This window comes from Austrofundulus limnaeus, unplaced genomic scaffold, assembly GCF_001266775.1.
Source record: "Austrofundulus limnaeus strain Quisiro unplaced genomic scaffold, Austrofundulus_limnaeus-1.0 Scaffold139, whole genome shotgun sequence".
Taxonomy (NCBI): Eukaryota; Metazoa; Chordata; class Actinopteri; order Cyprinodontiformes; family Rivulidae; genus Austrofundulus; species Austrofundulus limnaeus.
The window spans coordinates 640145-651613 of NW_013952541.1; the positions used below are offsets into that span (position 1 = coordinate 640145).

At 38.7% G+C, this 11469-nt stretch overlaps 1 protein-coding gene across 3 annotated transcripts in view; it reads right to left on the reverse strand.

Moving 5' to 3' along the window:
* epc1b (enhancer of polycomb homolog 1 (Drosophila) b) overlaps nt 1–11469 on the reverse strand; it is a 30446-nt gene that overhangs the window by 14493 nt on the left and 4484 nt on the right. For 2 of the 3 annotated variants that reach the window (XM_014016144.1, XM_014016145.1), the window contains exon 3: nt 972–1131. In XM_014016144.1, the coding sequence (XP_013871598.1) occupies nt 972–1071 (100 nt within the window). In that variant the 5' untranslated portion in view covers nt 1072–1131. Of the gene's footprint in view, nt 1–971; nt 1132–10857; nt 11374–11469 lie in introns of those variants that run through there. The other variant, XM_014016143.1, reaches the window with a different exon arrangement.

Here is an 11469-nt window from a genome sequence, read left to right on the forward strand (position 1 = left end):
CCCCCCCCACCCAATGAAGGTCATGATGTAATAAATAAATAAACGTCTTCAAACGTAACCAGTTAACATAAAGACACGACTCTCACCAACCTCCTGCTAACAAAGAGCTCCGCCGAGGATCAGGCGCTCACAGCTCGATGAATAACCCAACAAAGTATTTTAACATTAAAACTACGACTGGTGATAATCTGAGCAAACTAATCCAGTTAAAACATTTTTTATATTTGATTGTTCATTGAACTACAATAAATTAAAATGTCTAACCCACCTAAACACACAAACACACAAGTGTTTTAATATTAAAGACTCTGGAAATGTTTAAGAAAGAGACGAATGCACTGCAGAGAGAAAAGCTGTTCACTTTGTAAATAAATCATCCAAGTTATAAAACTGTTTTTTTATTCACTTAAATTGACTTTTAATGTTATTTTACTTATTGAAAAGTTGAATTCATTGCTTGACCAGACCACCACTGGTGGAACAAAGACGGTTAAAAATAGTTAAGGCTAAATCTAATCTAAACTCATGTTTTAACATCGAGCCCTCAGAGAAAGCTGGAATCAAGCCAACAGCTGCCAACAGGACCAAACATTTGTCACTTCAGCTCTGAACTGATAGCGGCGCCTGTGTTCGGACAAATTGCTTTTTTTTTTCCTTGCRAGAAACAAACAACCACTTGTGACACGGACACGACGACTGAACGAAGCAATCGAGCAAACTCATTTCCTCTGATATTACAGAACGAGGCAAACTCATTTACTGTGACGTGACAACTGTGTGAAAGCTCACTAAACAAACGCCTGATCCCATTAAACGGGCCAACAGACGCCAGAAATGACAAAATCTAAACACCCAGTTAGATTCTGTTATATGAGCTCAATAAAGCTTCTCTTAAAGCTGCTCTGGTCAAAGTCTGTAAAAGTGAATTAAGTTTCACAGATAATATATRTTAAAACAGCTGAAGGTCTTACGCTGTATGTGAATTAGCTGCTTTGGCATCTTGTAGTCCCCGGGGTAGAGGGAGTCATAGTAGGTGATGTTACTCTCCGCCTCGGGGACCGGGATGACCATGTTGTCCCGCTTCTCGCCGTAGACCTGCTGCGCCGAGATGGCCCGCTGGAGATGGTGTTCCTGTAGGACGACAGAGGAACTGTTACTAACTTCACAGTGATGATTATTAAAAAATTCAGCGTATATCAAAGATTAATGTCCAAAAGATTTAGGCATCCTTAAAACAAAAAAACACACGAAAAGAGTAAAACTAAACCCTTCTGGTTTTGTTTTCTACATTTACTTTATTTAAAAAAGGAAAGTGATAATGTAACGTTCTGTTTGTGTGATGTTAAACTTAATGAACTACTGGACAAGTTKTAATTAAATTCAGAAAGTAACTAGATGTTCATCTATAACTGATTACACTTCAGAGTCCAACTGTGTCAAAATGGCTGTCCAAGCTAAGCAACACAGGTGAACACAAAGATGGACACAACTCAGTCAATTTGAAAGATATTGAGATATAATGTGGTGTGGTAGTTAGGGCTGCACGATAGTTATCGGCCCGATGTAGCAAACAGAACCAATAATATATGTTCATGTYTGCCAGCGCAGCGATGAGAACAYGTTTATTTTTATCCTTTTTGGTCAAGTCGCTTTCCTGTCCAACACGACCCGAGTAACGTTCAAGTAGCGTCAGAAAAACAACTTTCTCACTAGAGAAATTACAATACCCCGTGCTGAAAAACAACCAGTCATTTTAAGAATTATAAATATTATTTTAACCCTGTATGTTACACACAAACTTTATAATTATAAACATAAAAAGGTCAGAACAACTACTYCCAATYTRAGAACATGTAATGTCCGTTACCTCCTGAACGCAGCACAAAGTCTGTGCTGCTAAAAATGCTAACAACAAGCTAGCATTCAAGAACTCATCGGGACTTAAATCATTGCTGAGGCTTTGGACAAATCCAATAAAATTGCCAGAGAGGATGCAGATCTCAAGCACTTTACGATGGAAATGATGGAGCTTGACAAGCAGCCGTTCACCCTTGCTAAAAACCTAAGCTTTTATCTCCTGTTAGTGCTTTATCTGTTTGGACTTGTGGAATGACTTTTTCTTTTGTTTAAATCTGAGATCAGTGCTAAAGGTCTTTTTTATAATTAATGTGCCTTATTTAAGAAAATGGCCACTTGAGAAATTGTTTTGTTCGATATACTTTAATATTGTTTGCCAAGAGTTTATTTCAAATAGTATAATTTACAGAGTCATTTGGTTTTGTTTGTTTAGGTTATGATCTTACCCATTTTTGACTAGTCTTATCTTCTGGCATGTTATTGTATCGGTTCTTAAAATAAGTTATCGTGCACGCCTAGTGGTAGTAGCTGAGAGTCATCCCAAAACATACTTTTAGCACCAACAGCTGAAATATTTGTTTAAAACTTTAGTGTTTGTGGTTACAGATTACAGACTTTAACACAAGCACATTTTAGTAGAGYTCAAACAGCTGCAATCAAAATCAAAAATACTAAATTAGCATGAAAAATATGCTAATTCTTCTATTTGGATAAACAATCAATTTAACTTATAATCAGCAAATACTTCTTAGGAATACAAAATAACATTTGCAGTCAGTTTCAGTGTTTTTTCCTGAACTCAAGCAGCTTGAAAGTAAAACTTGTAGAATTTGCCGTTTGCCTGGTCTACCTGCAGGAGAGGAGCCTGAAGCGTTTACTGAAAGAGGATGTAGCAGAGAGGCTGCAGGGCCGTCTGACTGGTTTATGGARGACTGTTTGAACCGTCAGTCTGGTTCAGTCTCTGATGCGGGTTTGAGCCACAGACAGATCAGTTTATTGTTCTCCTGAGGCAGTAAAAGTAACGACAGGGCGGGTTAGAGAAGGCAGAGACATGAATAAGTCAGAGTTTAACAGAGTAACGCTGTCAGCTGGTTTCTTATATAAACCATGTTTAACAAAAATAAAATTAGTCTATTAGCTTCTGCTACAGAGGAGAGGTGCTGATCAGCCTAAACACTTCATATTGTCCTGGTTTCACCCTCATTTCAACACAAACACCAGCAAACAACCTGGAAAGCTGCCAAAACTTTTGCTACTGCTTCTAATTTTGATATATCACTGAAACTCGACCGGCTTTGCTTTAGTTTCTAATAATTATCCGTTCAACAATCATGTTTCAAGCACTGTAAAAAACCTGGGTTGAATTTTAGATGACTGTTAGAGAAAAACTTTCAATTATGACATCAAGTAGAAAGTTTAAAAATGAAACCCTACAATAAAAAAAAGCTTTCAGCTGAACCAATATTTCCACTTTTGTCGTTTCACAGTGAAGAATGCAGGAAACAGGAAAGCACAGATGGGGTAAATGTACTGTTAAATCAGAGGCAATGCACAGTTCAATCAAATCAGTTCTTTTTACAGAGACAAAGCTGCTGTTGAGGGTGTCCCRATCCGATAATCGGTCTGATATCAGCCAAAAAACAAGTATCTGATTTTATCAGCCTTCACACAAAATCTCAGATAAAAGCGCTCTGATATAGGCAGTCCAATCCAGTCCGCTGACTCCGCTCCAGCTTCTCTATCCAGCAGCGCTTAGATCCAGCGTGCAGAGCCCATGTGATCACAACAACATGCTGCGCTAACAAGTTAGCAAGAAGTAGGAGCGATGTCTGCCGTACTTTCTATTGTCATCAAAAACAGAGTTGAAGCCAAGTGCAAAATTGTCATGCACAAGTTTTCCGTGGGGACACAGAACCGTGTACATTTTAAACCTGAGACACAACTAGGCTCTGCTCTCCACCCTGGCAGCAGTTATGGCTCGGTCCAGTGCGTATCCATTTCCAACCGTACACAGCCACGCTGTTTCAGAACCTCCTCTCCGGTCGGTGGTTCTATAAGAGAGGACAGCACACTTACGGTTTTGACATCAGCAGAATGCTGCCCGTGGATTAGCTCTGGGATTGACTGACAGAAGAAAGGAGAGCGCAGCTTTTGTTTTGGAATACGAGCGCAACATAATGAGAGCCGTGCTAAAAACTGCTCCCTCCAGGAGCGAGAGGCTGATCTCCATATGATGCTCAGACTGTAGAAGTGGAAATGCAGCAGTAAGAAAGGTAGCTATTAGTGCTGTATCAAACGATTTTCTAATCGATTAATCTAACGATAAATCTATAAGTTATTCTGATGTGAGTGCACTGGAAATTTAAAATGTTTTCATCAAATTAACAAGAACAGTTCTTTAATATTGTAATATTTTCTGTAATTTTAATATTATTGTAATTGTAATATTTTCATGAAAAACTCACCACTCTTATGCCAATACGGTCGCAATGATGCTTTTAGGTACCGAAATGGAATTGCATGAACATTCACCTGGTGGTTATGTAATACAGTGAATCGATAAAAAAAAGCTGCGTAGACAAATTTATATAATCGACGTCATCGATTATTTCAACTAATCAGTGCAGCCCTACTTGTGACGTCCACGGCCTACCCCAGTTACCACTACTGCGCATGTGTGTCAAGGACAGAAAGGCAGATGTGGCAGTGGAAGGTGTCAAAGCAGTTTGGAGAGAAAAAAACAAACAAAAAAAGAAAGAAAACGATTAATCGATTATTAAATTAGTCATCTATTATTTTAATAATCCATTAGTTGTCGATTAATCGATTAATTGGTGCAGCCCTAGTAGCTATTAATTTAATTAACTGACTACATCTTACTATTTATTTTTTGCTCGTTATTAGTGATGTTTAATCTGTTTACACACTTGTTTTAGTGAAGACTAAGTGCAACGATCACGTTGTTTTGGGCACAGTCAGTAAAATTGGAGTTGTGGACTCTTAACTTTGAACAGTTGGACATTGGAAAATATTGTGTGATTTTGTTTTGTCCCCACCATCAGTTATTCCTACCATAAAGCAGCACCAGGCTGACAGATAGTAAAAAAAAAAAAAAATAACTGGACTAGTTTTGAATTGTTATTTTACACTTTAACAGTACATTTTGTTTTTTATTATGTTTTATTTTTCAGGGTCTAATTTATTAAATTGTAGAATGTTCTTTAGTTTAAAATGTATGTGATCCATTGGTTAAAAATAAATGGGTCAATTTTTCTCACCGTTTCTATATGAAAACATTCAAATAACATTTATCCACCAACAAGCAGGGATGAATCGATTTCATGAAGTTTTCCGCTTTTGATCAAACAGAACACATGAAATTAATGTTTAATAGGATCTGTTGCACAAATATTTCTTAAATTTATAACTCAAAAACAAGTTTTTCCCAGAATTTGGGTTTAACAAGTCACCGAAGCACAGATTAAAGCCGACACCTCTCTGATTAAAAAACATGTCACACAACATCCTGATCAAATCAACCATTTATTCATGTTAATCGTGTTTCCAAGATCCATTATTTAGCCTTTTTCTTGGAAGCAGAATTTACCAAAACAACAGATCACCTACTTCAGCTGCAGTGGAACAAAACATGAAACTAAACGTTTGAGGATTTGATGTTGACAGAATGAAGAGCGACATGAAACTTTCAAAATGTGTTAGAAATATTACGTCTGTATTTATTAGTCTATAACTCAGAATTTTCTAAAGCAAAGTTCTGAAATCAAAGATGAATCTGTTCAGACTGATAAAATCAAACTTTTCCAACAGACTACAAAGATCTCACACAGGTCATATGAACTAAGACATTTAACAGTTTTAACACATTCAAACTATATTAAAACTGTAATAAACCACATTAAATATGTTTTAATGAGATCTGATGAGCTCAGAAACAAACATAAATTAGATCGTTTTAAAAACGTTGCACATACTTTGTAACAATTATTCTGTTTTATGTGAAAACTTTAAAATAATCATATTCACCTTATGTTTAAAAGGTCATACTAATTTATTACTCAAGCTAATTTATTGCACTAATTTTACTCATTAAGCAAAGAGTTGTCACCATTATTTCACTTAGAATAAACTAGTAAAATAGGGCTTCAGTAAACAGTAAAGTGTATTTTATGACGTCCCACACTACTGTTAGTTTAAACATTTAGGATTAAAAATATCCTAGTTAACTCTGGTCCTTCACGCTGATCAGAGAAGTTTCTGGTTTTATTGTTGGCGTTTCTAAACATTGAGTTTATATCTTAACCTCCATGTTCCCACCTGATTTAACTCTTCACCCAGTAAATAAACAAACCAGCAGCTTCCTGGGGGGATCTGTTTAATGACTTAAAAATTCTTAAAGAAGAAGAAAAAAAAAAGAGAAGCCTCAAGCAACAATGCATGGTCTGCTAAGCCTAATCAAATGTTTGTTTACTTCCCCCGGCTGTGGCCGTTTGCCCAATGATAAGTAAACCCAAAATGAGGTCATCAGGTTGAATTCAGAGGAAGAACTGGTGACCTCATGTGTAAAAAAAGCCACACACAGAGTCCAAAAATAGCCTCCTAAAACGACCAAATCAATCACTGTCAAGACTGCTGAGCCAGCCAAAGCCTCCTGCTGCTTCTTCTTTAACATCCGCTTTCCCACATTGTAAATTTCACATAATATAAGCGCACAGCTGCTGGGGATCGTCCGGTACAACCTGAGACAAAAAGCAATTTTATGCTGTGTGGGATGAGATAATATTCAACTGGGGGGAGAATTAAAGCCGCCTATCAGCCTCTGCTTTATGAGGCGAGTTAAGAGTCCATCTAACTGCAGAGTTAAAAGCAGAACTGTGAAAAAAGTTGGTAGCTGTGAATATTTACAATTTGAATATGATTCTGAGGGCTGTAATGTGATTAATAAAAACAATATAAATGCATTCAAATTACTTTAAAACCTAACTGTGTGCCCTTTTTTTTGCACAAACTGGCTTTGATATTTTTGTGACTGAAAAAGTACAAAAAAAAAATCAATTAGCATAATCGCCAACAGTGAAAACACCAAGCTAACATGATTAGCATCACGATTATCACCAGAAATTTGTACACAAATCAAAGGTTTAAAGTCAGCAATAAAGAAAATTAAATTGCGTCATAGGGGTGTAAGAAAATAACGATTCACTTCCTGATACTTTATGAATTTTCAAAAGCTCTGTATCGGTTTTTTATTTAAGCTTAATGGATGTAAGAAAAATGTGAAATACAAATGCAGGTCAGTGTTCTGACTGCAGAAAAACAGTAAAAAAGAGAAAAAAACTTTATTTCAACATGTTTCAAATACAGGAAGCTACAAACGCTTACAGGACAGATTGTATCCCAAACCACTAATAGTTAGGCAACATTTTAAAAAGTCTAAGACAAAATGACAAAGTGTCTAAGATGGAAAATATTTACCAGAGAAAAACAAAAAAACTTAAATTCTTGAATATTTTCACAATCTGCTCCAATTTTCCAGCCGTGCTGGCAAACATGGCGGTCCGTGTAATTTCTTCACCGCTAAACAAACCTGACGACTCTACTAGCTTTTAAATGCACAGCGTGAAGCTGGCAGAGACACTGAACAGGTGACTCGCTCCATATTCCCACACAGCAAGGTCACTCTGAGTGGAACTGGTTGTTTGCCAGAATGTGTATGTGTGTGTGTGTGTGTGTGTGTGTGTAGGTGTCTGGCAAAGACAACAGATGCCTGTGGGTTCCCAACAGGGCTGCAGACACTGACCTCACTCTTAACCAAACGTAAACACAAGACAAAGTGTTCGACCCAAAACAAACAAGGCTGCACGTGCTGCAGGAATTTCAGCGATCCTGGCTTTGTAGTCGAGCCACGCTCCAAACTACAAACCCACATGTTGGACTGAGATACAACTCCTTAAAAAAAGAAGAAGCAAGCAGCAAAGACAGCCTGGTTCTTACAGACGAGCTGAATAAGAAGGGTTGAATTGTGGGTAGACCTGAACAGCTCGCTGATAAACGTTTATCAGACTAACAGGAAGTGTGGGAACACCACACATCCAGTCTGCAGACCACTTCACACCGAGTGGGTAGTCGCTGTGGTCGGGTGGTGGTAAGTGAATCGTGCACAGCTGATATTTTTCAGAACGCTGCAAAATAAATCCAATCTGCACTTTTCAAATGAAGAGCATCTTGTTGGGAAATAAAGAAACCACATGCATGAACACATGAATGAAATCAGGCCTTCTGGGAAATCATTGAGCTCTAAAAAGATAAAAATAAAAATCAATAAAAAACTAACATTTTATTGATCAGTCAGACAAAATAAGGTCTAAATTAACGAGAATCTGAGAAGCTTTTACATTAATGTAACAATTCCTTCATATCGATTGTTAATGTGTTCTTAAATTAGAAAGTTTGCAGGCAAAATTTGTGCATGACTAATGTTTAATGTGTTTATCTAAGGAAAATTTCAAAGTTGAAAATAAGTAACGGACAAGAACTTAAAAAATAAACGTATCCTCAAATTTAGAGTGATAAAGCCCAGATTTTTAAAACCTATATAAACTGAAAATGGGGGGTGCATTTAACCTGCTTTACTAGAAAATGTACAATTACACCACAAAGTGAAGCACTTCAGGCGTTTCTAAACTGACATTTGTCTCGTCTCCCGTAGACAAACATCATGTTATACAGAATAACAGTATTTCTTACATCTCTGCGCTCGATTTCATCATCACCACCCAGACAACAAACTGCATCATTCCTGTCAACATTTGTCTTCACCTTCTATGTAGTTTTTGGCAGATTCAACTTTGTTTACATTACTTGTTTACATTTACACTGCACTGAAAACAGGCAATTTCTAATTCCTAATGTCAGATTCTGTAAAACATTTTTTTACCTTGCACAATTCTTTGTTATATTTTTTACTATCAGTAGTTGTATCATGGTTAGTCAGTGTTAATTTTGTTGTGTGTACTATCTATAGTTTCTAAAATAACTAGTGTGTGAACATCTGTACTGATGCTGCTGTGACCCCTGAATTTCCTCTCGGCAGGACAATAAAGGCTATTTCTATTCTATTAAATTCATTTAAATATATCTGGAAAACCTCTGTTGAAGTTGGATTATTCAAACCCCACAGATTGGTATAAAACGGGTAACCTTTTTAATGTTTATTTTTTATGTTTGCAATGTTATCATTCATGTTTGGCAAAGTATTGCATATTTTAAGAGACGCATTTTAAAAGGCATCTTCTAACTGCATGAAACGTTGATATTTTGTCACAATCAGCATAATTTATATTTTAATTAAAGGATATATTTTCTGACTAAATAACAAAAGTAGTTCTCATTGGACAAAGTAAAATAAAAGCCCTGAAGTGTCAAGCATCGCTGCCTGGAGGAACATTTCTCTAATTGGACGAGAAGCAACTCCGATTGCTTTAACTAAATCAATAAGACCTGCTGGAAACCAAATGTTGCCTGCTCCTGCAGTATTTTTCTTTGGGACGAGGCGAGAGGAGCGCCGCACAAAAACATAAAAACACGTAATAAAAAAATAAAGTCTGCTCCACAGAAGGCTGCAGACCGTGTCTTATGATAATACAACTGTTACATAATCAGGGGCTCCAGCTGAGCAGAGAGCAGACTTTGAAGTGACAGCAACCTCCCCCACCATCCTGATCTCCTCCAGAAGGCCACGTGCCGCTCGTCTGCCAGCCTGCTGTGCCATCTGACACACTGAACCCCTGACACAGAGCCTCTGCAAGCCTGCAGAACTGAAAGAAGTGGGACACAGGAGCACATCGTGACACTTCACACAGAAACAAAAAGGGTTGAGGTAAACCTGAACCTGAATCACAGCTACAGATTTACTGATATTTGAATACTACCTGCCTTAGTGATACACTGAACAAAAAACAGCTACAACCATGCTAATAACTACAGGGATCAATAACATTAATATCACATTTTCACGGTTTCGACACGTGCAACAAAAATAAGCTGCAAGGAATCACTTTTATTTTAATTAACTTGATCCTAGGCATCATCAAGACCCTTAACTCTGTTTAAAAACACAAATCAGGGTCCAAACCCCATGTTTGAGAATGACCACCATGAGTACACATCACATGAAGTGCAGGGAGTTTCCCCCTGATTCAACAACTTCACAAATCAAATGTAAACACAGCTTCAGACCCAACAGCAGCCATTACAGCTCAGCAAGGAGTTCCCCCTAAAACCACCTTGCCCTGGCAGTGACCTGGAGTCAAAGTAAACACAGCAAAGAATAAAATCCTTTCTGGTAAATGGGAGATTAAAATGATGCACTTATCTGTCAGCCACACACAAACATGCTGATGTTTACTGTTCAAACAGTCCCTACAACCGCTGCCACTTTAGCCAAGAATAAACATAAATAAATTTAAACAAATGTCTTTTTGTTATATATAAAACACTGTGCAAAGAATCATACACATAATGATGATTAACAACGTTAAAATGGTTTTATCTACTAATGCATGGCAGCATTGTTGACATTTGTCAGCGGCAGACACGGAGCTGAGAGCCACAGCGCCCCCTGGCGGCGGCCCTCTGCCGCTGGGCCAACACAAGGCCGCGGCCAGACGAGACGGCACAAAATGTCGGAACTGCCGAAGTCACGTGACTCCTTTGTACTCAGAAACCCGTCTCTCACACAAACAAACCGATAAAACCTGGAATTTCCACCCAAAATGGACCCGAAGTGTCCCCGCGTTGCCAAAACACCCGTCCAGGTCCCACACGGGAGCCGTTAGCGACAGAAATCCGTCGTGTTTCCGACGAGAAAAAATGGCGGCCATTTTGTGAAAGCTGGCGCAGGAAAAAAAAACGAGAGGCGCCACTGGTTGTGTAAAAAAAATAAAGCTTATAATATGTTTTAATGAAACCTAAAAAACATACCGATTCTTCTTCTTTCTCCATCCCCGTGGGCATCTGTGGCACGGCCCGGTTGATCGATGCATACTCGTGTAGGTCGGGTAAATCCTCACAACGGAAGACGGGTAGTGGCTTGGAAGCGTCCAGCGCCCGTGCCCGAAACGACAATTTACTCATTTTTTTCTCCTCACAATTCGAGATTAAATATAAATCTATCCGATCTCCTGGTTTCCACAACGGAGCCGAGTGGAGCTTTCATGGATGGTTTCTGTTCGGGTCGACTCTAACGTTCGAATGGTGGTGGTTCGGGTTTAGGGCGTCGCCAGCGGAGCCGGGGGAAGGCCCGGATCTCGGTCGCTCGCTCTCGGACTGTTTTTTTCCGACGCTCCGCTCCCTATCGGTGGCTCAGAGCGCCATGGACAACATGGCGGACATTTAAAACTCTTTTGCTGTGTTTGGCTCGGAGCGGTCCAACCCCCAGTCCGCCGACCGACCATTCCCACACGGTCCCGAGCGCTTGCGCGTTGCCGGGGATGAGGAGGGGGGGGAAGGGGGGGCATATTGATCCGCAGAAAAACACGCTACCTCCGCAAGCGCGCACGAAAATTATTGAAATAAAAACACAGATTTATACAT